General features: G+C 41.0%; 1 protein-coding gene across 1 annotated transcript in view; it reads left to right on the top strand.

Annotated features, from left to right (window-relative positions):
• The window catches only part of LOC134868910 (ankyrin-1-like), a 79,027-nt gene that overhangs the window by 25,908 nt on the left and 27,300 nt on the right, over positions 1-25,819 (top strand). Inside the window, exons 2-21 of the mRNA XM_063890302.1 lie at positions 10,083-10,184; positions 13,612-13,710; positions 14,283-14,381; positions 14,930-15,028; positions 17,187-17,372; positions 17,658-17,756; positions 18,424-18,522; positions 18,672-18,770; positions 19,231-19,428; positions 20,507-20,605; positions 20,846-20,944; positions 21,445-21,543; positions 21,764-21,961; positions 22,206-22,304; positions 22,490-22,588; positions 22,898-23,095; positions 23,193-23,291; positions 24,273-24,371; positions 24,554-24,652; positions 25,634-25,726. Coding sequence (XP_063746372.1) covers positions 10,083-10,184; positions 13,612-13,710; positions 14,283-14,381; positions 14,930-15,028; positions 17,187-17,372; positions 17,658-17,756; positions 18,424-18,522; positions 18,672-18,770; positions 19,231-19,428; positions 20,507-20,605; positions 20,846-20,944; positions 21,445-21,543; positions 21,764-21,961; positions 22,206-22,304; positions 22,490-22,588; positions 22,898-23,095; positions 23,193-23,291; positions 24,273-24,371; positions 24,554-24,652; positions 25,634-25,726 — 2,361 coding nt within the window. The remainder of the gene's footprint in view (positions 1-10,082; positions 10,185-13,611; positions 13,711-14,282; positions 14,382-14,929; positions 15,029-17,186; positions 17,373-17,657; positions 17,757-18,423; positions 18,523-18,671; positions 18,771-19,230; positions 19,429-20,506; positions 20,606-20,845; positions 20,945-21,444; positions 21,544-21,763; positions 21,962-22,205; positions 22,305-22,489; positions 22,589-22,897; positions 23,096-23,192; positions 23,292-24,272; positions 24,372-24,553; positions 24,653-25,633; positions 25,727-25,819) is intronic.

Here is a 25,819-nt window from a genome sequence, read left to right as displayed (position 1 = left end):
ATTAGAAAATTATAAAAGTAGGGTAGACATGTGGAGATTATCCGGCGGAACAAAACGTGCATTTATCAAACAGGTTCATTTTTCACAATATTCCAAAACCCTTTGGAGAAATCGCGTTGCATTTTTGTCGCGGGAACCCATGCGCAGCTTACTTCCGGGTCAGCCTACACAAATATACGTCATCCCTTCGCCACTCTATTCAACGGAAATAGCACAAAGTTGGAAAAGGAGCTCGAGATACGGCAGCCATCCACGGCGCCATCTTCCTCTTAAACTAGCTGAAACATTAAGTTATTTTCTAATGTGTTTTTCTTTATGTTGTGTATCTCATTTTATGCATGAAAGCCCTCTTCAAGTACAAGTCGTGTAATTGAAATCATGTAATGCAGTGGTGTAAGAGCCTATTTTCTTACCCTCTTCGTGTGTGTTACTGTATGTATTTGCATTGTACAGCATTATCTTTGTGTCTCTCTCCAAACTTGCTTATTGTAATGCGCAAATATCCGTGTGTGTTTGTATGTGTGCTTGTGTTGAATGCACCTCAGTCAGATTTCCAGATATATTTATAAAAAGGAAAAGCATGCTTTGATTGTAATGGGTTGCAGAAGCAGTGGCCTGACGGAGGCTATAAATATTTCAGCTGCTCTGTTTTAGCACAGGCAGAGAGCAGACAACAGGAACATCCTCCTTCTGATGGCTCTCATAATTGTTTCAGCATGGACAGAGGCATTTTGATGCACTGCAAAATATATTCGTCTCAACAAGTCTTATCATCTTCCTCTCAGTTTTCAACGATTTGTTTTATTTTGTTAAGAAAAAGAGCTGCCAAGTTACGAATACATGTTGGTCTACTGGGTTAGGCCAGCATCAGATTTACTTTGAGTCGTTGGTTTCCAATCACTATAATCTAACAGTCCAATAGTTTAAATCCTCAATACTTCATTTATAACAGCAATATTTGTTTGTATTTCTGATGCAGGAATGGTTCCAGATGAGATAAGGCTACAATATTAATGAGTTTCATAATATTTATAGAAAAAGATTGCATAGGATAAAAGTCAAAACCTACTAGAAAAAATATATCAAATAATTTTTTTTGTCTTATTAAAATATTTAGCTTTAGTCTATATTTTAAAATCCTAATTTCCTCTGCGGTTGATAAACAGTTTGCTCTCCCTTGCTGCACACAGAGGGAGGCACCAACCTCTATTACCAGCGCTGTCAAGCAGCAATCTAAAAGCACCATAAATTACATTTTTACAGCAGAATACTAAAACATCTATTATTTTTTTTTCCTTTTGGCTGATGACATCATAAAACATGATGACACATATTCAGAGTTTCATATCAAAACCTCCAAAGAAGCTTCTAATGTAAAAATGACATTTGGTACAGTCCTGGTGTTTCAGAGCAGTCTGAAGTGTTTCTCTCCAGGGTTTTGTGTTGGCATGATAACATGATTCAGATACTACACCGCTCAGTGGGAGACGTGTGAGGATTTAAAGCAAAAAACCCGATCAAACATCTTTATAAAGCTCTCATTAGAACGCTTAGTTTATTAACTCATGTGATATCTTACTATTTAAATCATACGCAAAGTCTTTTTTGTACATCTGAAGGGCTTCAAAAGGCTCTCTAAAATCTCTCTTTACACGCTTTTGATTTGTGTGATTTTGTGTTGCATTGAGATTTTTATGATGAACTGATAAACAACTACTAAAGGAGGGTCAAGTCTCTCAAATGCAGCCTTTCAGTCACGTTTGCTGCATGTGTTGGTGCTTGATTGCAGCATGGATCACATGAACGCTGTGTCTTTTTGTATGAGCACAACCCTTTCCTGTCACTGAGCGGCGTTAGTGCAGCACCCTCTCCCTCACACAATCTCCCCATCGATCCATCAATACGCACAGCCTGCCGGACTCCATCGATTTTTATTTGTTATTATTATTCTCAAGGCCATGACTTCATCTTGCCCGGCATAGGCATGCTCCGGAATTGGAGTGGACTTTTAAAATGATGACACTTCATTTATAATTTACCATGTTACATCCCTTAAACTAAGTTGAATATGTTCAACACAAGTGGCCTGAGATACTTGAGATCTAATAAAGCTCAGATTGACTGACTGTAAGTTATATCACAATGTTAAACAGGCACGTAAAAAAAAGCATTCATCAATTATTGACAACTTTGTGACCCGATAAAACAATCTGCAAAAAAGTTAATTCATTTAATAATGATCCTATCTTTATTTCATTCATCAGCCTGTTTTAGAAAGAGCACTTTTAACAGGAACTCAGTGAGCTAAACTAAGACATATCAGGGTTTTGTCAAGAAAAATGGCAATTTTGTGTAGCTGATCTTATAAGATATATACATGAGAACCTGGCAGCCGTATAAAAGATGGCGCCGCGTACCTAAACAACAACATGATGTTGGAGCTCTGTAAAAACAAAGCTGTGTCTACCGTCTGACGGTCTATTCGACGCGATTTTTATATTTTTGGTGTGATAAGACTAATTTTAACGAACAGAAATATATTTTGTGGTATGTATCTGTTACCCAGTATTGACAAAACTGTGCACATCGGTTTATTTATAGCTTCTCAGACACCACTAATCAGTGTCCAGTGAAAGTAATAAAGTTGACAGGTCCGAATGAGGTGGCCCATAATTCACTGACTGTATCGGGATTATACTTGTGAAGGACTTTACTCTTTCAGTTCCTCTGCCAGTTAGAGGGAAGAATTAAGGGAAAGAAGAATCGGTGCCAGTAATAGAAGTTCTAGATAAAATGGCATATTTTAACGTTTCCCTGTGCTGCAGAGTGTAGGTTTCAGCTGCACCGCTTCCGGGTGAAGAAGCTCCTCACTGTCTCTCTCTGTGCTGGAGGAGGGCATTAACACTGCCAGAGTTTGGGTTTGATGTCCCACTAGAACGGCTTCTGATAAAAACATGAGCACTCTGCTAAATCCCTAAATAGCATGCAAGATGTGCTTTTTATACAATGTTACGTGTGTGTACTTATTGACACACCTAAGTAAACTCATAGCTGTAGGTTTTTACACCTACTTTGACATCAGGGGGCTGCAAGGCTTCTACTTTGCTGTTTCCTGCCCTCAGACCCAGCATATGATGTGCTGTGTCTCATTTTGGATACTCTCCTGCCGTTACAGTGTGTGCATTTTCACCGTGTAGTGTTGTCACACATTGGACATGGCTGCTGTGCCCTCTACGTATTTGATGATCACTACTGTTAGCTAGATAGATAGATAGCAACTTACCTAGCAAATTCTAACAGTTTGATGAACCCAATAAAAGGAAAAGGGGCTTCTTCTCAACATCAGTATAGTGGTATGTGTAATAAATATAGAAAAAAACTTAGCTTTTGTGGGTATTTATTCTGTGTTGACTGGAGCAACAGCAATCACGGCTGGTATTTCATCTTTAGGCATTGAGATAGCGTCCGTTGAGTGTGAGACGTGTCCAGCGTTAAATACTTCACTTTTTGTATTTTGCTGTACTTAACCTCGGGATACACCCCAAATAGCTCATGTAAGTACAGAAGTACGCGGATTGAGGCTTGTGTAGTGTAGCTTTGTGCTGTGGGATTACGCGATTTTTTGTTGTCTTTCCCTGTTTTCTGTGTGTGTTTGTTTGAGAATCCTTCTGTGTTTTGTGGTAGAAGAGGGTCTTTTGTTTAATCCCATGAGGGTTCATTACTGTGATCCATCTCCCTCCCTGTTAGTGCTAACACTAACATACTCGGGTGTCTGCAGCTATTTTTAGTTTGGGTTAGCACGCGTGTGTGTTGGAAGGTGATTTGCATATGCATTTCTTTCAGCATTATATGAATGAGGTCCCCTGTTTAAGCAGAGAAACCCACCTTTTTTTCATCTATACTCTGTGACTCTCCTCCTGTTTTCAACATATTAGATCCTGAATATGCCATGTCAGTCCAGGCGGCCTACGACCTACTCTGCGAGTTGGATGTCTCTGTAGAGATGGATTGTGCTTGTCAGGAAAATGAAGACATTTTCACTTCTTGATGTTTTTTCTTAAAATGTTTCCCTTTCCTTTCCGCATCTCGCTCTTATATGCTGCCTACTCCCCCCCCCCCTGCAACTAATGATGTTAGACAGTGAAAACAACAGCTTTGAACAAACCGATGTGTTTTGTTTGAAACAGTAAAGACGTCAGACAGAGAAATAATTGGAATAGTTTTTAGTCTTTCATCGGTGGTGTTCTTCACTAAAATGAATAAATGAATAACTCGATGAGCTACAAAACACGTATCTTTAAAAAAATATTCTGTACACATTCCATTGCAGTAGAGTTATATTTGTATTAATATCAAACAAAGGAAACATAAGGGATGGCTATATTTGATGGCCATTTTTTATATTATCACCATATTATAACCATTTTGAACTCTTAACTGTGTTCTTCATGCAAACAATAAACAATATAAACACATTTTTGTAATAAAGTAATGGTTATATGCAACAACAAAAAAGCAAATGTCATTTAAACCGCAACTTAAAAAAAAAAAAAAGTAATATATTTATTTTATTGCTTAATTGTCGATTAAAATAAATTAAATTAATAACTAAAGTGTTCCCTTAGTATTTATACTTTAACAGCTTCTGTCTGAGCCAGTAGTAGTGGTAGTAGTAGGAGTAGGAGTAGGAGTAAGTATTTCTTCAACTACCTATCAAGTATGGTGTGCAGAAAATGAGATACATGTTGAACTGCGAGAAGAAGTCTGAAATCTGAGTGACAGTACTTTTGTCTTTAAACCAGACGTGGCAGGAGCTGTCACTACAATAAGTTCACATATCCGGTGTTGGGCCAATGACTTGAGTCAGAGGAGAGCCACAGTCCAGAACACCATAGGGACAGAAAGTGTGTGATATCTAGAGAGTGACTATCCCCCGAGTCCATACTGCCTTTCACAGAAAACGATAGTGAATGTGGGAGGAAAACAAACACAAGCAGGCTGCAGCGAGTGTAGTGGAAGTACAGGAAAACAAGGAGACTGATGAGACCGAGCTTATTTCTCACACCGCATTAAGCTTTATTGAAACTTGATCAAGTGGAACAAACTAAGACAGTACAATCAGCAAGGACAATCTGAAATATTCTAAAATGAAAGGTCTCCTATTATGCTATATTTGAACAATATATTGTAGGGCAATATCTATACAAAACATGTCTGTGAAGTGTTTTGCTGAAAATACCAAGCAGATCACGCGTTGTAGCAGGCCTCATACCCCTCCATTTCAGCCCTGTTCCTGAAGTGCTGATTCTGTGACCATCGCTTTAAATTTGAGCTGACCTGAAGCTGGCCATGCCCCTTTTGAGCGTCATGCAGCTCTCCGTCTGAAGAGAGAAGTTTCTAACGGAGAAACTCAGCTAAACGCTGCCATGAGTAAACTACATATTATGTTCCAAACCACATCAAGCATTATTTCTGAAACACCTATCAGTGTTTACCACTACAACAGAGACATTATATATACAACAACTCTAAGTCCCTGCTGCAGACATCCTGCTGAGCACACACACACACACACACACAGCTGGGGGGGGATTCAGCTCGCGACTGTATATTGCGGACGGTAGGTTGGGACGTGTAACGTGGGCGGAACGTTGCCAGGAGTTCAATGTAAAGCCAGCCCACATTTCCGATATGACGTCCTAACCGAAGCAAATCTGGATCAGCCCGTTTATAGAGATGTGGGTAAGGATGAAAAGAGAGAGGGTTGTATTCTCTGAGACTTTGTGAGTCTCCTAACACAGAGGACACATATTTATGTATAAAAGACAACAAAAAGTGCATTTTGCATAATAGGGCCCTTTAATGTTGATGAACACCAATGCTACATGGTTCAGATTATAAAATCATTCACACATTAACAAAAACTCACATAACAGCTAATATTTTAATCTAATCACAGATGTTTTTTATCTATAACTCATAGCAATATGTTGTTGTTTTAAATGGTTTGAGGTGTTAGTCATCAACCTGCAATTCTTACACTTGTACCAGACACTTTTTATCAGCATATGAAAGCAAATGTGTGGCTGATTCATACTAAGTGTGCAAAAGGTGCTAATTATAGTAGGGCAGATAACATTTATTAAATAGCATCCTGAAATTGATTTTCATTTCCACATGTGTTTTGCTTTGAAATCCTCTGCTTTTGTACTGTATCTAAAGTCTTCATCTCTTTGGCTTCTGTCAGGTCTACATGATTATTTTTGGCTCGGTATAAAGCTCATGCGTCTGTCTCACTGATAGAATATTCAATCAGGCTTGTGTCGGTTACCACTAACAACAGAAGAACAGTCCTGTGAGCTCTGAGAGGCAGCCTATGGAATATGGCTCTGTGATAACAGAGTAAATATCATGTTTGTTTACATCCTTGTGTACACTTTGCCTATGTCCTCAACACTTTGTTTGTGTGTCCTCATCAGCCGCCGTGGGGTTTGTTAAGACTTGGGAAACACTGTCAAGTCTTGTAGTCACAGCACCAACGAGTATTTCTACTGAACATTGGGATGAGCCAATCAGTGGAATTGTTATTTCAGCTAAAATTGGCTTAAATAAAATACAGATTTCTGATGAGTCAGATTTTTTGTTGTGGTCGTAGTCTTCAAGGAGTCTGCTGCCGTTTAGTCATTTGTGCTTTCCCATGCTGTCTCCTCTCCTCTGTGTATTTGGAGTTCAGATGTGTAGATTGTGCCTGGAACTGATTTACAATTCAGACCATTAGCATTTATTATTTATGATTGTCTAGATTAGCTAATGTGTTCACTCTGCTGTTATTTGTGTGTGTTTCTTTTCAATTCTACTCTATCTGTAGGATCAACTCTTAGTCTTGTCATAGCGTCGACATTCTGTTGGCTTTTGTTAAGGACTGACAAACCAAAATTACAAAAATGTAATCAAATGATTAACTTTTTCAAATTTCCCTACATTCTCAAACATTACCAGATGGCTTAGCCCAGAATCCAGATCCTATATGCTCTGTGGCTGCTTGATAAAAAATGAGTTAAACTCCTATCGTGCAAACATTATGAATGTTTAATTCTTTATGTATTATTTATCAATAACATTTGAAGTCCTGATTGCCAAAGGATTACACACAAATAATCCCCAAGAACAGAGCAGGCCACAAAGTCTGTGTTTTGTCCAAAAGCTATCCTCTGGAGATATGTTGTGGTACATGTGTTCTGTTGTTAATTAGGTATTAAGTATAGTAGATAGAAAATAATAAATCAAGATTCAACTGTTTACAGGCCGAGAATGAGAGTGACACTGCACAGGAAATAATGCACAATGTGTGAGTCAGACAAGAAGGGAAATGGACAGAACGAGAGCCTCGAAACGTAAAATCTGATTTAGATGCAGACACAGGTTATTTCTATTGCAAGGGTTCCAGTAATCTCAGCATGATGATTACACGTAAAGTGAAACTGCCAGGGTCGGACGTGCAGCTCTAATGAAAGGATGGATGTTAAACAGAAAAGGGGAAACAGGATCGTAGAGACGGTAGTGGAGCACAGAGGGAAATGGATTCTGCCTGACCAGCTGGTAATGAATGAATTTGTGAAAGGTGCTGCAAGATCTTTCATTTTTGGCTAAATGTGGTCAGCTCATTACTCCTCAAGTATGCGCACACACACACAAAGATCACCAACTCTTATTAACATAATCTTGATGATAAATGGACACACAGAACTGGTTCATGGAGCACCGCTGGTGGAGAGGAGGAGGGAAGCAGGTGGAGGCTGTGATCGGTAATACAGTCAATATCATGATTGCATCGTAGTGCAGAAAAAGAAAAGGAGATACTGTGAAATATGTCACAACGGCTTCAAAAGCTGCAATGTAACGGCGTTGAGTTACTAATATTTAGATCTCAAAGCGTGACCTCGTACGAGAAAGCCAACAAGACTTTTTACGGATTGCTTTTTTTCATATGCCAGTTTTATCATTTTAGAATATTCATAAGGAACTCTGACAATGACACCTTAATCATTCACTAATTCTTGGCTGTGCCTCAGGTAATGACACTCCTGCCATAAAGCTTTTTGTGAACTCCTACAGACTCATATCTACACCGGGTTATTACAACAACGACTGCATATACCTACGGAAAATCTGACCTGTGAAACAGCGATTTACTCAAAAAAGAACCAAATCTTGTTGTCTGATAAATAGTTATGGGTTATTGTTTATTACCTCTCCCAGAGATGTTATTTTTCCTTTGTTTGTTTGACGTCAGGGTTGTGTAAGAACTACTGAGCCGATTTTAATGAAACTTGTGAAAGCTTCAGCTGAACCACAGGGCTTATAGAGCTCTTCTAGTTTGAAGTTGGATCAATTACAATGGACTTTTGGTTTTCTGAAACATGTTTCGATTTATATCCTGTGACATCTTTATTTTTTTTCAGCACGCATACAAGGAGTTTCTAGGCAGTCAACTGGGAAGTACTTTATTTAGCAAAAGGTCACAGGAACTCTCTGAGGTGGAACGCCTGATATTGCAAAAGGTAGATAACAGAGAGTAATGGGAATCATTTTGAAGGTCAAACAGTGTGTTTATTTACCGTAGCAAACATAGGAAGAAGATAATAAATCAGACAATGAAGTGGATAGGAAACAGCCTGGCAAGAAATCCTATTTGTTTGTTGGATGAAATCTAAAGTAATACATGCTTCACAAACACAAACAACTGTCTGCTACAGATGAGAGATGTGTGAAAGTCATTCACAAAGGGCAGGCATATTCAGCGTAATTAAACCACTTGAGAATAACCACTTAGTGGATAATAACTCTTCCTGTGACATAGGTGGAGAGAGTTCAGAGTATTTCCTCCTTTGGAAACCTCTCATGGTGCGGGTCAGCCGTTTTACTCCAGCGGCTGATAAATGGACTCAGAGGTGGGCGTACACACAGGGAAACAAACGGCAGGAGCGTTCCTCTGAGATCAGACAAGGCAGACAGTGCGGCTCGTGGCGGTGTGCGCTCGGCTATGAACGCCTGCCAAACTCGCCGTGTGGGCGAAGCTCCCACTGTAAGAGGTCTGACATTTTCAGAATGTAGCATCGTGTTTCCTGCGTTCAGCCTTGTGTCTTACCATCGTAACGGGCTTCTGAGCTTGTGTGTGTGTGTGTGTGTGTGTGTGTGCGTGTGCAACCTGTTCATGTTGATATTAATGTGTAGTGTGTGTCTTCCGTTGTAGAAACTAGGGGAGCATTAGGGGAGATCCAACTATATTTTTTATAGATAGAACATCCATTCATACGTAGTTGGTTCGATAAATGTGCTTAGATAACTGTTATGTAGCAATAAGAAATAATACTTCTGTTGTATTTATTTTTAAAATTATAACAAAGAGCAACCAATGTTTGTTTACAACTTCCTCCCAAGCTTCCCCTGCGGTACCTCCGTGCCCCACTATGGGGCCCGTCCCCCACGTTGGGAACCTGTGCGCTACTTGATTCAAATTGGTATTTTATCACATTTTTAGCCTTTAATGGGCCCTATTGTGGTCATTTTTGGGTTCATAATTGTATTTTGTGACATGTCTCCATGCTTTAATGTTCAAAAAGCTCTTTATTTTTCTCATACTGTCTGTTCACCCTCTGTCTGAAACCAGAGCCCAGTCTGCTCTGATTGGTTAGCTGGCCAGCTCTGTTGTTATTTTTCAACCGCTTAGAGATGTCCCGCCCCTTAGCCTATCATGTGAAATGTATTGGAGCGTTAGCCAATAGAAGCACAAGTGTTACATAGTGATGTCATTGGGTCACAGAAGTCAATAAAGTCTTTTCAGGTGTGGGAGTGTGTGAGAGGCAACCTTCTGGATTTTAGCCTATGATGCAGACCATTTACTTGCACGAAAACCTATATAACACACCCTAAAAAAGAACATTTAGGACCCTATAACATTAGTCCACATTTGGATTTTATTTGGATGATTGTGCAGCCACAGTAGAATGTGTTTTATCTCAGAGCAGTATCCCTGTGTTACATGATGGGTTTATATGTGCTCCTCTTCCTCCTCGTTGCAGGCCGATGCAGCAACCAGCTTCCTGCGTGCCGCTCGTTCCGGTAACCTGGACAAGGCTCATGACCACCTGAAGAACGGAATCGACATCAACTCAGCCAATCAAGTGAGACTATTTCCTTTCTATCCGCTCTCCAGAAAGCTGTGTGTTAGCATGTGTTTGTGCGAGTAGAGGGAGATGGAATAAATTGCCCCTCGTATTAAAAATCAACTGCAGCATTTAGTACACTCTCGGTGCTTTACAACTCCAGCAAATAGCTTTCATGTTTTCTTTAAAACATTTGGAGTTATCTTCATTCAGTGCCAATCTTTTTTCTCTCTGACGGTGCGCACTAAACGCTACATTACAATATTAGCACATTTTTTATTTGATTTACATGAAAAACCATGAGCTGCGTGCAACAAGTCCATGCATATTGTCAGGGGAAGTCAAAAACAATTCTAAAGACACTTAATAAAGTTTAACTACACATTCTGCCAAGTCTGCGATGGAGTGAGCCATTGAGGCAGTGAACTTGTCAGTATATAATAAAAATGAAAGTGTTTTCTGACCCATGCACATATAAGCAGCAGACCAAGGCCAGGGAACATGATTGCTTCAGTGGGTAATGTTCCTCAGGAGAAATTTCCCTCCGATTCAGTCATTCATGGCCGGGGGCAGCAGATCAGGAAGAGGAAAGAAAGAGTTCTTGACATCTAGTTTGGTAAAATATCTGTCCTTTAGTGTTTCATACATTGCTTAAATATGTTTTTAATAAGCAAGAGAGTCATGAGCACAGAATTGATTTGAAATAAAAATAAAGGGTTTTTTTGCTGCTTGCACTAATTTCTCAAGTCATTTTTCACCCATGTGGAAGAGTCAAAGGCTTTTAGAAGGTCTCGATTATGGAGCAGATTTAAAGGAGAAAGGTACTCAGGAACTTCCTCTTATTCCTATGAGAAACTGTATGAAATGTGGAGCAAAGGATCTTTGAGGGGAATGAGCCCCATCACGTCTCAATGGAATGCCATTATGCAGCTTCAGCAAAGGATGAAAAATTAGGGGAGGGAAAAAGCCCCCAAAAAGAAAATGAAAAATTCACGACTCCTAGACCTCCTGATTCTCTGTCTTTTTGTGTAAAGTGGTGTGCATGAATAATTAAGTGTATTAGATTAAAGTCCCCTCAATCTTCAGCCCTGCTGTCTGGTCTCTTACACCTTATTGCATCAGGACCACAGAACTCAGGCCAAATCAAGAGGCATTACTGTGAACGCGTGAAAGTCAATGTGTTAGGTTTAGACACACACACACACACACACACACACACACACACACAGCTGTTGGTTGAGGATGGGTGCAGAGAAGGAGTGCTTGAGTGAAAGGACAAGTGCTTTTATACACAGAAACTTTCAGAGAGATGGAAGCGCTAGCTGATGCTGCAACACATACAGAGAGAAGGAGAAAGACAACGTGTTGTAAATGCAAAGGTATAGATGCATCTTAGAATTGGTTTTGTTCGCACAATGCTTTTACAACACAGTACTACGTTTATCGGGCCAATAAAGCTTCTCCAATGACGGTTAGTGGCTCTGTCTGTAGGGACTTGGCTTGGGAACTGAAGGGTCGCTGTTTCAAGACCCGTTCAGACCGAATACCGAGTGTGGTCTGATAGCTGGAGAGGTGGCAGTTCATGTCTGCAGAGGTGTCCTTGAGAAAGGCGCCAGAAAAACCTGGCAACGTCTTCGCTCTGGCAACTCTCTGTAAAAAAAAAAAGCAAGTTTGTGCATATCTGTATTCAGATAAGATAAGATGGAACTTTATTTATCCCGGTGGGGAAATTCAGGAGTATGGACTGTGTTCATTCAACAAACAGAAGGAAAACACGTTTAAATAAAAGTTCTTCTTGCTCTTCTTAAATGTGAATTCGAGAGAGAGAATTGACACCAAGTCTCACACCTCTTTTTTATTTATGTATGTTATATATGTATTTATTATCAGTTATATCCTTAAAAATATTCAACAATCCGCCTATATGATTCCAGTTGTTCTTTTCTCTCTTGTCAGATTGCAGCGTAAAGTAGCGTGGTGTGGGTTGATGTTTTAGATGAAAAAAACAAACAGATTCATTGAATCTATGTTCACACAACGATAGTTCTGAAATGTGTTGTATTGATGCTGTTATAATTTTCATTATTTGTACTTTTCTGCTAAATTGCATGTCACTATTTGAACTTGTAATTAAAAGAGACAAATTTACAGTAGACGGGAAACTGAAAATTAACGACTATAGAAATGTGTTTTCAATGGTCCATAATATATGTGGTTAAAGATTATAATCAACTACATGATTACTTTTGATATCAGCTACAGTCATTTCATTTTATTCCCATAACCGTGTGATCATTTACTTCTTAAAGACCCTAACTGTCATTATTATAATTATTTCCCCTTGATTTTTTCCTGAGGATTATTCTTCTTTTACTATTTTATTGATGTCTTTTTACAGAGAACTGTGGCCAGGGCAGAGCTGTTATTTTTGTTTGTGTGTCCTTGCTATGCCGGCACTCTCTTTCTCTCTCATCACTCACATGTAGCTGTTTGCAGAAGGGCGTGTTAATGGACATTAATGTGCTATTCTTGTGTTTAAAAAACAACATTTAATGTGTATTTGCTTTAGTCCGGTGTGTACACAGCCCACGTCCACACACTACATTGAACAGTGTGTGTCATTGATACACAGTGTGTTTCCCATCCTCTGCTGCGCATGCTCGCACAGAAGCAATGTTACCCATGTGAATGGAGTCACACCGCAGTATGAGGGGAAGCCTGGGAGCAGAGGGGGTAACTGAGACCCCTGCTGGTCACACTTGGTACAGCAGGCTGTCATACAACACTGTACCGCCACAGAGACAACAGACAGGCAGATGGACGATGTAAGGATAAAACAGTTGTCCCCTCCCTCTCCTTCCTTTCCTCCATGCTCATCAGGTTTTTCAATTCGTCAAACCGAGTCCTCCTGCTGTCATCTTTTATTTTCAGAAATACAGTAACTAGACGAGTGATGTTCGACACAGCAGGAGGACATATGTTGCTCACAGGGGCATGAGACTGAATAATCAGTGTGTTTCCTTTCCCCTAATTTCCAAATGTGGAATGGTTTTATTTGACTGTGATTCAAATAAACTTGGGAGGATAAAGATGTTCACTAGCAGAACACATTACAGTCTGGTTTCTCAGACCACTGCTCCAGCTGTCAGTGGTTGTGGCTTAGACCACAATGATAAAGGCCAAGGAGAGGGCAAGGCCAAATGATAGCAAGTATAAAGATCTTTCAGAGATGTGTTCTATTGTTTACTCAGGAGTGTAGAATCTGTTGCTTAGCGTGCGTGTTGTCTAAGACCACCACTTCGACTCACATTCCAGTTATACAGACTGTGATTATAGTAATCCTGACTATCATACCCTTACTAAAGCTTTAGGATACAGACACTGCTCTCAAAAGTTGAATAGGTCTTGACTGTGTGTGTGACGAAATGTCTCTGTTCCCTCTCAGAATGGTCTCAACGGGTTACACCTGGCCTCTAAAGAAGGCCACGTTAAAATGGTCCTGGAGCTACTGCACTCCGGCATCACGCTGGAAGCCACCACCAAGGTATTTCTTTATCACACCTTCCCAGCACCTCTGTCACATGTAGCTTGGGGCCAGTTCAGCTGGAGAAAGCAGTGTACCAAATCTTCCAACTTTGTACCCAGCAAAACTATAAACAGCTTTACAAGATTATGGATTAGTCTTTGAATAAGAAATAAGAAATTCTTTCACAAAGAAGATGCTTTGACGGGGAGAAAGTGCTTGAGCTAACTACAGAATATTTGCAATTGAGTTTCTAACAGAACTGTTAAATAACAAACATTAAAATGTATTTTAGTGTGGTAATTATTTGGGTTTACCGCTTTTATCATCAATGTTTTTCTTCTATGCTGATGCATTAATGTATTTTAGTGTCGACTTCTCCGTTTAGAGATCTAGGCCATTGGTTGTAATCATTCCCCTCCGGCCCACTCTACTTTTCCCTGTCTCTCTTTCAATGTGTGTGTGTGTGTGTGTGTGTGTGTGTGTGTGTGTGTGTGTGTGTGTGTGTGTGTGTGTGTGTGTGTGTGTGTGTGTGTGTGTGTGTGTGTGTGTGTGTGTGTGTGTGTGTGTGTGTGTGTGTGTGTGACCTCCAGAAAGGGAACACAGCTCTCCATATCGCGGCGCTGGCAGGGCAGGAGAAGGTGGTGGCTGAGCTCGTCAACTACGGAGCGAACGTTAATGCCCAGTCACATGTGAGTCACCTCCGGCTTTGACTCAGACAGGACTGTGGGAGTGTGTCAGTGTGTGTGTGAGTGCGTATGTGACACACCTGCTAAAGAGCTATCCGTGTATGTGTCGTTCGCTTAAACTTCTAGAGGATGCAGGCAAAATCATTTGTAATATATAAACACACTTTTGAGACTGCCTATAAGATGCTAAAGGCCTTTTTAAATCTAAATATATTCAATTACTCATTTATGAGTACTCGCCCTAGTCTGTATGGTAATTGCGCAATGTGTCTATCAAAGTTGTTGAAGGTGGAGCTAAAAATGATTTTTGATTAACTTATTTTTATGATGTATTAGCTATTAATAAAAAATACAATACAGTAACTAAAGACGTGGAGTAATCTAGTGAAGTTTAAGTCCAATATATGTTTCCATATGTTTAGTAGTATAACATGGATCTAAAGTAAGTCAAGTACCTCAAAAAAGTAGTGCTTGAGTCAATGTATAGTCCGCCTCTTCCCTTATTTCGGTGTCTGTTTACCCATGCATGCTGTGTGTGTGTGTCTTTACAGAAAGGGTTCAGCCCCCTCTACATGGCAGCACAAGAGAATCACCTGGAGGTGGTGAAGTTCCTGCTGGAGAACGGAGCCAATCAGAGCCTCCCAACTGAGGTACGTGTGATGGAGACTCTTTTTGGAGCATTCACTGGAAAACAAGGAAGCTGGAGATGAATTGATGCCTTTAATGAAAAGACTTAGCAATCAATGACTTCTTAAATAAAATCTTTCATTGAAACATAGTATCATCACTGTCCCCGACCTCTATCTCCTTTAACCTCCATACCAGAGAACGCTGTGTCAGTCTCGACTCATCAGTTTTGTGCAGACAGCTCAGCATGTCTCTGTTATTTTGATTATGTTTAACTTGACTTTAGGAGAGAATGACCCCTCACAAGGAGAGATACAGTGGGGCAAAAAAGTATTTAGTCAGCCACCAATTGTGCAAGTTCTCCCATTTAAAAAGATGAGAGAGGCCTGTAATTTTTATCATAGGTATACCTCAACTATGAGAGACAGAGTGAGAAAACAAAATCCAGGAAATCACATTGTAGGATTTTTAATGAATTAATTGGTAAATTCCTCGGTAAAATAAGTATTTGGTCACCTACAAACAAGCAAGATTTCTGGCTCTCACAGACCTGTAACTTCTTCTTTAAGAGGCTCCTCTGTCCTCCACTCGTTACCTGTATTAATGGCACCTTTTTGAACTCGTTATCAGTATAAAAGACACCTGTCCACAACCTCAAACAGTCATACTCCAAACTCCACTATGGCCAAGACCAAAGAGCTGTCAAAGGAGACCAGAGACTAAATTGTAGACCTGCACCAGGCTGGGAAAACTGAACCTGCAATAGGTAAGCAGCTTGGTGTGAAGAAATCAACTGTGGGAGCAATTATTAGAAAATGGAAGACATACAAGACCACTGCTAATCTCCCTCGATCTGGGGCTCCACGCAAGATCTCACCCCGTGGGGTCAAAATGATCACAAGAACGGTGAGCAAAAATGCCAGAACCACACGGGGGGACCTAGTGAATGACCTGCAGAGAGCTGGGACCAAAGTAACAGAGGCTACCATCAGTAACACACTATGCCGCCAGGGACTTAAATCCTGCAGTTCCAGACGTGTCCCCCTGCTTAAGCCAGTACATGTCCAGGCCCGTCTGAAGTTTGCTAGAGGGCATTTGGATGATCCAGAAGAGGATTGGGAGAATGTCATATGGTCAGATGAAACCAAAATAGAACTTTTTGGTGAAAACTCAACTCGTCGTGTTTGGAGGAGAAAGAATGCAGAGTTGCATCCAAAGAACACCATACCTACTGTGAAGCATGGGGGTGGAAACATCATGCTTTGGGGCTGTTTTTCTACAAAGGGACCAGGACGACTGATCCGTGTAAAGGAAAGAATGAATGGGGCCATGTATCGTGAGATTTTGAGTGAAAACCTCCTTCCATCAGCAAGGGCACTGAAGATGAAGTGTGGCTGGGTCTTTCAGCATGACAATGATCCCAAACACACCGCCAGGGCAACGAAGGAGTGGCTTCGTAAGAAGCATTTCAAGGTCCTGGAGTGGCCTAGCCAGTCTCCAGATCTCAACCCCATAGAAAATCTTTGGAGGGAGTTGAAAGTCCGTGTTGCCCAGCGACAGCCCCAAAACATCACTGCTTTAGAGGAGATCTGCATGGAGGAATGGGCCAAAATACCAGCAACAGTGTGTGAAAACCTGGTGAAGACTTACAGAAAACATTTGACCTCTGTCATTGCCAACAAAGGGTATATAACAAAGTATTGAGATGAACTTTTGTTATTGACCAAATACTTATTTTCCACAATAATTTGAAATAAATTCATTAAAAATCCTACAATGTGATTTCCTGGATTGTTTCCCCCATTCTGTCTCTCATAGTTGAAGTGTACCTATGATAAAAATTACAGGCCTCTCTCATCTTTTTAAATGGGAGAACTTGCACAATTGGTGGCTGACTAAATACTTTTTTGCCCCACTGTATGTGACATAAGGCCTACGAAAATTATTCCTAACATGAAAAGGACAGTTTAGTGTCAAAAAAAGTGTCCAAAATGTGTACATAAATTAATTCATGTTTATATTAATGGACAGGAATCAGCTGTAGAAAATAAAGTACGTGTATCATATCAATATAGTACAGTGTCCTACTCATTTTATCCATCTCCCTCCATTTTCTGCATTCCTGTCTAATTTCTGCCCCATCATGACCTCCATACTTTGTCCCGCTGCCCCCTCTCTCAGGACGGCTTCACTCCCCTCGCAGTAGCCCTGCAGCAGGGCCATGAAAATGTCGTGGCACTGCTCATCAACTATGGCACCAAGGGCAAGGTGCGGCTCCCCGCTCTGCACATCGCCGCCCGTAACGACGACACGCGCACAGCCGCTGTGCTCCTGCAGAACGACCCCAACGCTGACGTGCTCAGCAAGGTACACACTCGTTGAGATTGTGTGTCAAGCTAAACAGAAAAAGAGCAAATACTAAAAGGAACAGTTAGTGCTACAGCTTTCTTCATTATCAAAATGATCCTCATTACAAACCGTGAATATTTAGGCTATTGTCTGACTGTTGCTTCTAACTTTATATCCCCAACTATTACATAATCTGCGTCTTGCACGTTGTCGTCACCCTGTTTTTGAACATTGATATAAATAGATTGTAATTATCCTCATTTATACTGTTTATTCTTTCCTATTCTGTCTCCCTCACTGCAGACTGGTTTCACACCGCTCCACATAGCAGCCCACTATGAGAACATGAGCGTCGCCCAGCTGCTGCTGAACAGAGGAGCCAATGTAAACTTCACCCCCAAGGTCAGATTCTCACAAGATCTCAAAGGAATCATGGGCGTGGTTCAAACATTGTGTATACAGAGACAAAATACAGGAATATTAAAGGGACACTATTATGCTTTTGGGGTTTTTCCCTTTCCTATAGTGTGATATACAGGTTTTTGTGCATGTAAATGGTCTGCAAAGGCTAAATTCCCATAGTTACGCCTCTACTCATAATGACATCACTACCTAACACTCGCGCTTATGTTGGCTAGCTCTCCAATGCATTGTACATGATAGATTTAGGGGCGGGACATCTTTAAGCGGTTGACCTACCACCACAGAGCCGGCCAGTCAACCAATCCAAGGCTCTGGTTTCAGACAGAGGGTGAAAAAAGGTGCTGCAGCACAGGCAGAATGAGAAGAAGAGCTTTTTGAACATTAAAGCATGTTTCATGTCACATTAGAGGCACAAAATACAAATATAAACCTGAAAATGAGCACAATAAGGCCCCTTTAAAATACATGGGTTTTTTACCCCTTACCTGAAGAATGGTTTTGCTTTGTTCTTTTTTCGTATATGAAAAAATGGAGATTATTTCTTCTCATATGATTTGTTTGATTTGTGTATATTTTTCTTGCTTAGGTGTTCTTCTTTATGCTGTGATGATTATTAAACCTGACTTTTTTTACGCTTTTTCTCTAGAATGGCATCACGCCCCTTCACATAGCCTCCAGGAGGGGCAACGTGATGATGGTCAGACTACTGCTGGACAGAGGAGCACAGATTGATGCCGTAACCAAGGTAGGGTTCTGTTCCGCCCTCTCTCTTCTTTGGCACTTATTCACTTATGCTTTCCAAATACCCATCCCCTCCATCTGTCTTCCTCCCTGCTGATTTGCTCATTCCTGTCTCTTATGTCATTTCCTTGGTCTGTCCCTCTTTTATTGTAGGATGAGCTGACTCCTCTCCACTGTGCAGCACGGAACGGTCATGTTCGCATCATCGAGATCCTGCTGGAACACGGTGCTCCCATCCAGGCTAAAACCAAGGTAGATGAGGAAAAACTGCATTCGCTGGGGTCGCCGTTTCAGCCATTACTGACCTTAAAAGCGCTGTAATCGGCACTGATCATCAGGGATCACTGTTCAGCACTGATTGTCCCTTCTATCTTGTAGGACAATTTTTCAAAGCCAACAGATAACCAGCCTATGAATCAGATTAATAGAAACTAATACACTTTGATCCAATTTTGGTTAATTAGCTTCGATCAATATGTTTTACACATGGGTCTGTTTACCGAGCATTCTAGGAAATCACATCATCAGCCATTGATGTCAAAGCAAATATTATTATCACAAGACTCATTGCCAGTTGAAGTCATTTTAGCACAGTGTTGATTATTTACCCTCTAAAGACTCAGGCTCAGCCCTCATGAACACAAGAAATGTTATCTTGAACATGAACATCCCTTTCTCTCCCTAACTCTGTCCCGATCTGTCTCTTCTACAGAATGGTCTGTCCCCCATCCACATGTCAGCTCAGGGGGATCACATGGACTGTGTCCGGCAGCTGCTGCAGTACAACGCTGAGATCGATGACATCACGCTGGACCATCTAACCCCTCTTCATGTAGCAGCCCACTGCGGTCACCACCGGATGGCCAAAGTCCTTCTGGACAAGGGGGCCAAAGCCAATGCAAGAGCTTTGGTAGGGTTTTAGTAGTGGAAGTCAACAATCAATCAAGAAGGCCATACGGGACTGTTTTATGTCTTGTATGGAGCAAATATGTATTTCAAAATGGCCTTATATAGGTATCATTTTCCCATCTGTTAAAAAAGGGCCCAGGTGTATTTTATTTTATTGAAAACATTTCAAATGTAGCCTGCCAAGGAAAGTAAAGGGTGATAAATACAATACAGGTTTGGGGGAAAGTAACATAAATAACTTTCCCTGAGAATCTCAAGTGTGAAACGCATTAGTTTCCTCACTGAAGAGTTCAGGTAAAAAGATCAAATCTGATTCGATTGCGGCAGACGCAAATATACTCTCCCCATAAGTAGTTGAGTTATTAATGTTGCAGAACAGCGTTTGCACTCCAATGTGTTTCAAAGATAAGATATGAGACGCTACATTTGCTAAAAAGAAAGCCAGAAAAGACGCTGATTCAGCAAGTGCAGGGATTTCAGGAGCTTCTCATACGTTGAAGCAGCTGTGGACAGCAGATACTGTAAGAATCACCCCAATCACCTTTAGGTCAGGGCAGACTGATTTAGGCCTACTGACTTTGTGTTTCATTTGTATAGTATATTGATTGAAGTACTACATGTATAAAGTTTATTCATATTTTAAGAATGAATCAGTTCTAGCAGCACGTCTGCATATAGTATTAGGAAGCACTGGTTATATAGTCTGATCCTAAACAAGTACACGCTGATATCGTTTCCTGGTCCACTAGTGCTTCTAAAAAGCCCTGGTGCTGTAAATATAATACAAACAAAGACATCAAAAACATTTCTTTGTTTGAAATATTTTGCAAGGAAATGCAGAACTAGTTTTTTTTATCACCCATCTTTAATTCTGAGCTCTGAATTTATTCCTCCTCTGTTGCTCCCCAAGATAAAACATTAGAATTAATCTTTCACGCCCACTTTAAAGTTAATTCAATATTCAATCAGCAGAGCACCACGTGAGATGATCACCATCACTGTTTATAGAACACTGAGATATTAAAGCAATGTTGTAAAAAGACGGAAAAAGTTTCTGAGCTATTTCCTTGTGTTTCCAGAACGGCTTTACACCTCTCCATATTGCCTGCAAGAAGAACCACATGCGGTCCATGGACCTGCTGCTCAAGCACTCTGCCTCCCTAGAAGCTGTCACAGAGGTGAGACAATGAGACCACCAGGGACACGGCCTTCTGACGGAAAGAAAACCTTCCACTCAGTGGCCTCCATAAAGCATGTTTCTCTGTTTGAGCTTCTTACATGAACATTGAAGCTCCAGCGTTGGCAGAACATGTGTAATGTGGTGTGGCTAAAGAACTAGAACGACGCTTGACTTTTCTGTAATGCTTTGATATTGAGCTTTAGTGACCTTTTCTGTATGTGTGTGTTTGTGTGTGCAGTCTGGTCTCACTCCTCTTCATGTAGCAGCATTCATGGGCCATCTGAACATCGTCAAGAACCTGATCCAGAGAGGGGCTTCACCTAATGCTTCCAATGTGGTGAGAACCGTTTGTTTTTAACCCATAAACTTTATTTTCTCTTCTCTTTAAATTACTGTCCAACATTGAAATATATGATACACTCACAAACAGATTTACAACACGAAGTTTCCTCTCTGTGTCTTCCCTTTTTTAATAGAGAATTCATTCCACACTCAATTTATTACATTAGGAGATTCATTTCGTAGGTCAAACATTAAACAATTAGCCAGAAATGGATTAAGCAATAAAAGCCTGCTCAATTAAAAAGTATAGCCCATTAATTGTTTCTTAATCACTGAAATTAATGGACAGTGTTTGAACTATGGACCCCGATATGAACAAGGTGGATAAAAAAAAAAAATCGTTCTCATATTAAAAAAAGAACTGGGTCGGACTTGGTTTACTCATTTCTTGTATTCAGGATTACAAAATAATTGACAAGTGAATTGAAAGTCTGCGTTGCTTTCATAAAGGTATTTTGCATTGAATTGACGGTTGTCTGTTTCTATCCTCCCCAGAAAGTGGAGACTCCCCTCCACATGGCCTCCAGAGCAGGACACTGTGAAGTGGCTCTGTTCCTGCTGCAGAACGCAGCACAAGCGGATGCCAGAGCTAAGGTACAAGCCACAACAACCCTGAACAAACTTTGTGTTTTTAAGTTTAATGTTTTTATCAATAACTGCCATCCAGAATTCATTGAGAAAGCCCATGCTACTTTTTACACTTTCATAAAACTATCAGCTAGGTGTCTGGATAGTCGTGATTCTTCATCACTGACTACTTAATGATATGTGTCCCTGTTTTAAATTTAAATTACCTCTTTCTCCTTGTGTCCAGGATGATCAGACACCTCTACACTGTGCGGCCCGCATGGGTCACAAGGAACTCGTCAAGCTGCTCCTGGAGCACAAAGCCAGCCCTGACGCAGCTACTACTGCAGGCCACACGCCCTTACACATCTCCGCACGGGAAGGACATGTCCACACTATCCGCATCCTGTTGGACGCCGGGGCACAGCAGATTAAGATGACCAAGGTATGGTTTCATAATGCTCAATCACTGCAGGAACACTTCAGCTTTAACCAAACTATAAGATTATACACTACTAAAGGCAAACATGTTTTGTTTTGTGCTCTGAGATCTTACTTTTACTATTTGGGAATGTAATAATTCTACTTAAACAGCATCTAGTACATTGTTATGCTTGTTTATTTTTAATTCTTCCAACAACAGAGAATAAAATGAACAATAATGACAGGCACGTTTGTTTTTTGAGCAGAAAGGCTTCACTCCCCTCCACGTGGCCTCTAAATACGGGAAGGTGGACGTGGCCGAGCTCCTCCTGGAGAGAGGGGCCAACCCTAACGCTGCTGGAAAGGTGAGACCACATCAGTCCCTGACACACACATACACAAAATAAAGTCCACACCTTTAAAGAGCCTGAAGTGTGACCAAATAGCGGCATTTTTGGATATTATCACGGTATGTGTTTCATATATACATGTTTTGCGTGTGTGTGTGTGTGTGTGTGTCTATATACATGTACATGTGTGTGTTTAACAGAATGGTCTGACACCCCTTCATGTGGCCGTCCATCACAACAACCTGGATGTTGTTAGGCTCCTGGTCAGCAAGGGAGGATCTGCACACAGCACCGCCCGAGTAAGATGCTCACTACTGAGTGTGTGTGTGTGTGTGTGTGTGTGTGTGTGTGTGTGTGTGTGTGTGTGTGTGTGTGTGTGTGTGTGTGTGTGTGTGCACAGAGACACACAGGCCACATGAGTGTGTTATACTTGGAAATACAGTACCTTACATAACAACCTTTTTCCCCAAAGCACTCTCTTATGACAGCATTTAATCTAAAATTAAACAGTCGTGCTAAGAAAAGCGACGTGTGTGTGTGTGTGTGTGTGTGTGTGTGTGTGTGTGTGTGTGTGTGTGTGTGTCCTTTTCTCCTGTTCCTCGCTACAGAACGGTTACACTGCACTGCACATAGCGGCCAAGCAGAACCAGATGGAGGTGGCCAGTTGTCTGCTGCAGAACGGGGCGATACCAAATGCTGAGTCGCTCCAGGGCATCACGTCCCTACACCTGGCCGCTCAGGAGGGACGGCCCGACATGGTGGCGCTGCTCATCTCCAAACAGGCCAACGTCAACCTGGGAAACAAGGTGAAGTATTACCACGGATCGGAACGTATCAAGAGTGGATTTACATAGCTTTCCACCAATGAAAACAACCCTTCCCTTTATCCCTTCTGTCTTTCAGAACGGGTTGACCCCTATGCATCTTGTGGCTCAGGAAGGTCATGTGGGAATCGCTGACATGTTGGTCAAACAAGGAGCTTCTGTTTACGCTGCCTCACGGGTAAGTTACACCTGCCTCGCACAATGATAGAACAGGCATTACTGCACAAGAACAGTAGACACTGGAACAGAGTATTCCACTTTTCTTATGGAGACCGTGTCATAACGTAGTCTTCTACTGCCAGGACAGTAAATAATGTTAGGGAATTTTTGGCTTAGGTAGTTAACTTTTGACACAGTTCATCACTTTCTCTTTCCTCTGTCTCTATTCCCATGGCATAGTTCTTTGGCCTTGGGGTTGCTGTAATCTCCCTTAAGGAGGGGCAGCTCTGGTGCTTCGTTGATGCCAGTTTCTGACCAAGCACAAGCTGACATGAGATAGTTTATCGTTTAGAGACGTCTAGAAGCCCTTCTGGAACATAGGTTCCTTGGCGCACATTTTTTTTCCAATGTGCGACAGCTTTAGTTACATTCATGAACCATATTTGTTTAGTTTAATGTAGAATGTTGATTATACACACTGAACTAGTCAGAAGCTCGTATTGTAGAGATCTTCAGAATTTGTCGGGCAGCCGCTCTGTCAACTCGTGGCTGCAGCAGATGTCTTGTCAATTCTCCGGCTGTTAACTCCATAATAAACCTTCAGTGTTTGCCATCAAAGTTCCAGCTCTCCCGTCTCTCTCTGAGTGTTGTCTCCATTGCTCCAGAAGTTTCCATCACAAATAAATAGACTGAATATGCCAGACTTCACAGCATCTTGTCGTGGTCATTTGGCTTTCTGTCATTAATAGTTTCCATGTATAATATTCATTACACAGCTTTAGGTCTCCCGTATCTGTCCATGTTGGAATGGAGAAGTGGATAGCAACTTCATATAATTGTAGTTTCCGTAGTAGTGAATGGTAATCAATACATATTTAATGTGAACTAGTTAAAGCACCTGTGTTTAAGACGTAAAGAATGTATAGAAGTCTGTTTACAAGTTTGCTTCATATTTTCAAAAGTGTTTATACACCTGTCTCTCCCTTGTGTCGTGTCTCAGATGGGATACACACCCCTTCATGTGGCCTGTCACTATGGCAACATCAAAATGGTGAAGTTTCTTCTGCAGCAGCAGGCCCATGTGAATTGCAAGACCAGGGTAAACGATCTCCGCCTCACTTTTATATTATGTTGATTGCAGTGTCTTTAGTTTACCTGCTTTTTTCAAACACACATCAGTTTGTTAAATAAGCCGTATGAGGAGCATACCTTGATCAAAGATGGAAATACTTGATCCGTGTTTCTCCATCTTCCTGACCTTCCTCCATGTTTCTCCTCCAGTTGGGCTACACTCCCCTGCACCAGGCAGCTCAGCAGGGCCACACTGATATCGTCACCATGCTGTTGAAACATGGAGCGCTGCCCAATGAGATTACCACGGTGAGACACTTTTAGGAATACCTCTTTCGGATATAATCTTCTTCTCTACACTGTAGCTGCACTCTGAGGCAGAGATAAACCGCTGTCCTATAGATAATGTGAAAACCAAAAGCAAAGGACTCCTCTGTAATCTACTTTAAGAATAGGATTCAAATGGCTTGATGGACTTTAATTTAGTTAAACAATTAGATAGAAATACGAGTTGCTAGTCAACCATCATTTTCTAAATCTGACGAGCTCCTGTAAAGGTGCACAGGTCCGTTCATATGAATACCTTTTTTCCTCGTAAAGCTATAACACCTCCTACATATTCTTAAAGAGATAGTCAGCATACTGATCTGTACTAACTTCCTAAACGTGCATCACTTATGGAATGGCCTGTAGCTTCGTAACATGTTTTAAAATTAAGACTCCTTTCCTATCTGTGGTGTGCTCTGGGATATCCTCCCATGTGATCTGACCGTCATCTGAGTATCACCTTTCAAGATTCAAAGGTTTTAATGTCATACGCACATGAGCTACTGTATAGGAAGGGCAATGAATATCTCCTCCAACAATGCAACATAGTTATATAAGACATAAAACAATCAAACAAATTCAAAAATAAGATAAGAATAATAAAATAGTGCAGGCAGAAATCTATATACACGTAAATAGAGTATGATATATACAAGAACAGAATGTAAAGATACATATTGTACAGTAAGATGGCGATAGCTTTTAAGATAAATAAACTATAAGATAAACTAAATTATACTATGACAACGGATGAATGCTTATGGAGGCCCATTACGGGGATCATAATGGTCTTACTGTTTTAAACCTTTCCTTAGAATATACAAGTTGTAACGTGTCCGTGGGTGCTATGAATTAATTATTATTATTATTGCTATTATTATCACCTTGTCCTGTTACCATTCATCCGTACATGCTGATGAGGCTGTGTTGTATTTTTCTGTTGTGTCCCGTCTCCCCGTGCAGAACGGGACGTCTCCCCTGGGTATCGCTAAGCGGCTGGGCTACATCTCTGTCATCGACGTGCTCAAACTGGTTACCGAGGAGTCTGTCTCCGCGGTGAGCAGCAGCACATCGTGCACGGTTCACATGGTTACACCAGTACGCAAGGAGTGGCCTTGACACATCGTGACTCAGCTGTTCAATCGAATA

The sequence above is a fragment of the Eleginops maclovinus genome, chromosome 8 (assembly GCF_036324505.1).
Source record: "Eleginops maclovinus isolate JMC-PN-2008 ecotype Puerto Natales chromosome 8, JC_Emac_rtc_rv5, whole genome shotgun sequence".
Lineage (NCBI taxonomy): Eukaryota > Metazoa > Chordata > Actinopteri > Perciformes > Eleginopidae > Eleginops > Eleginops maclovinus.
This window is presented reverse-complemented; position numbering and strand designations above follow the sequence as displayed.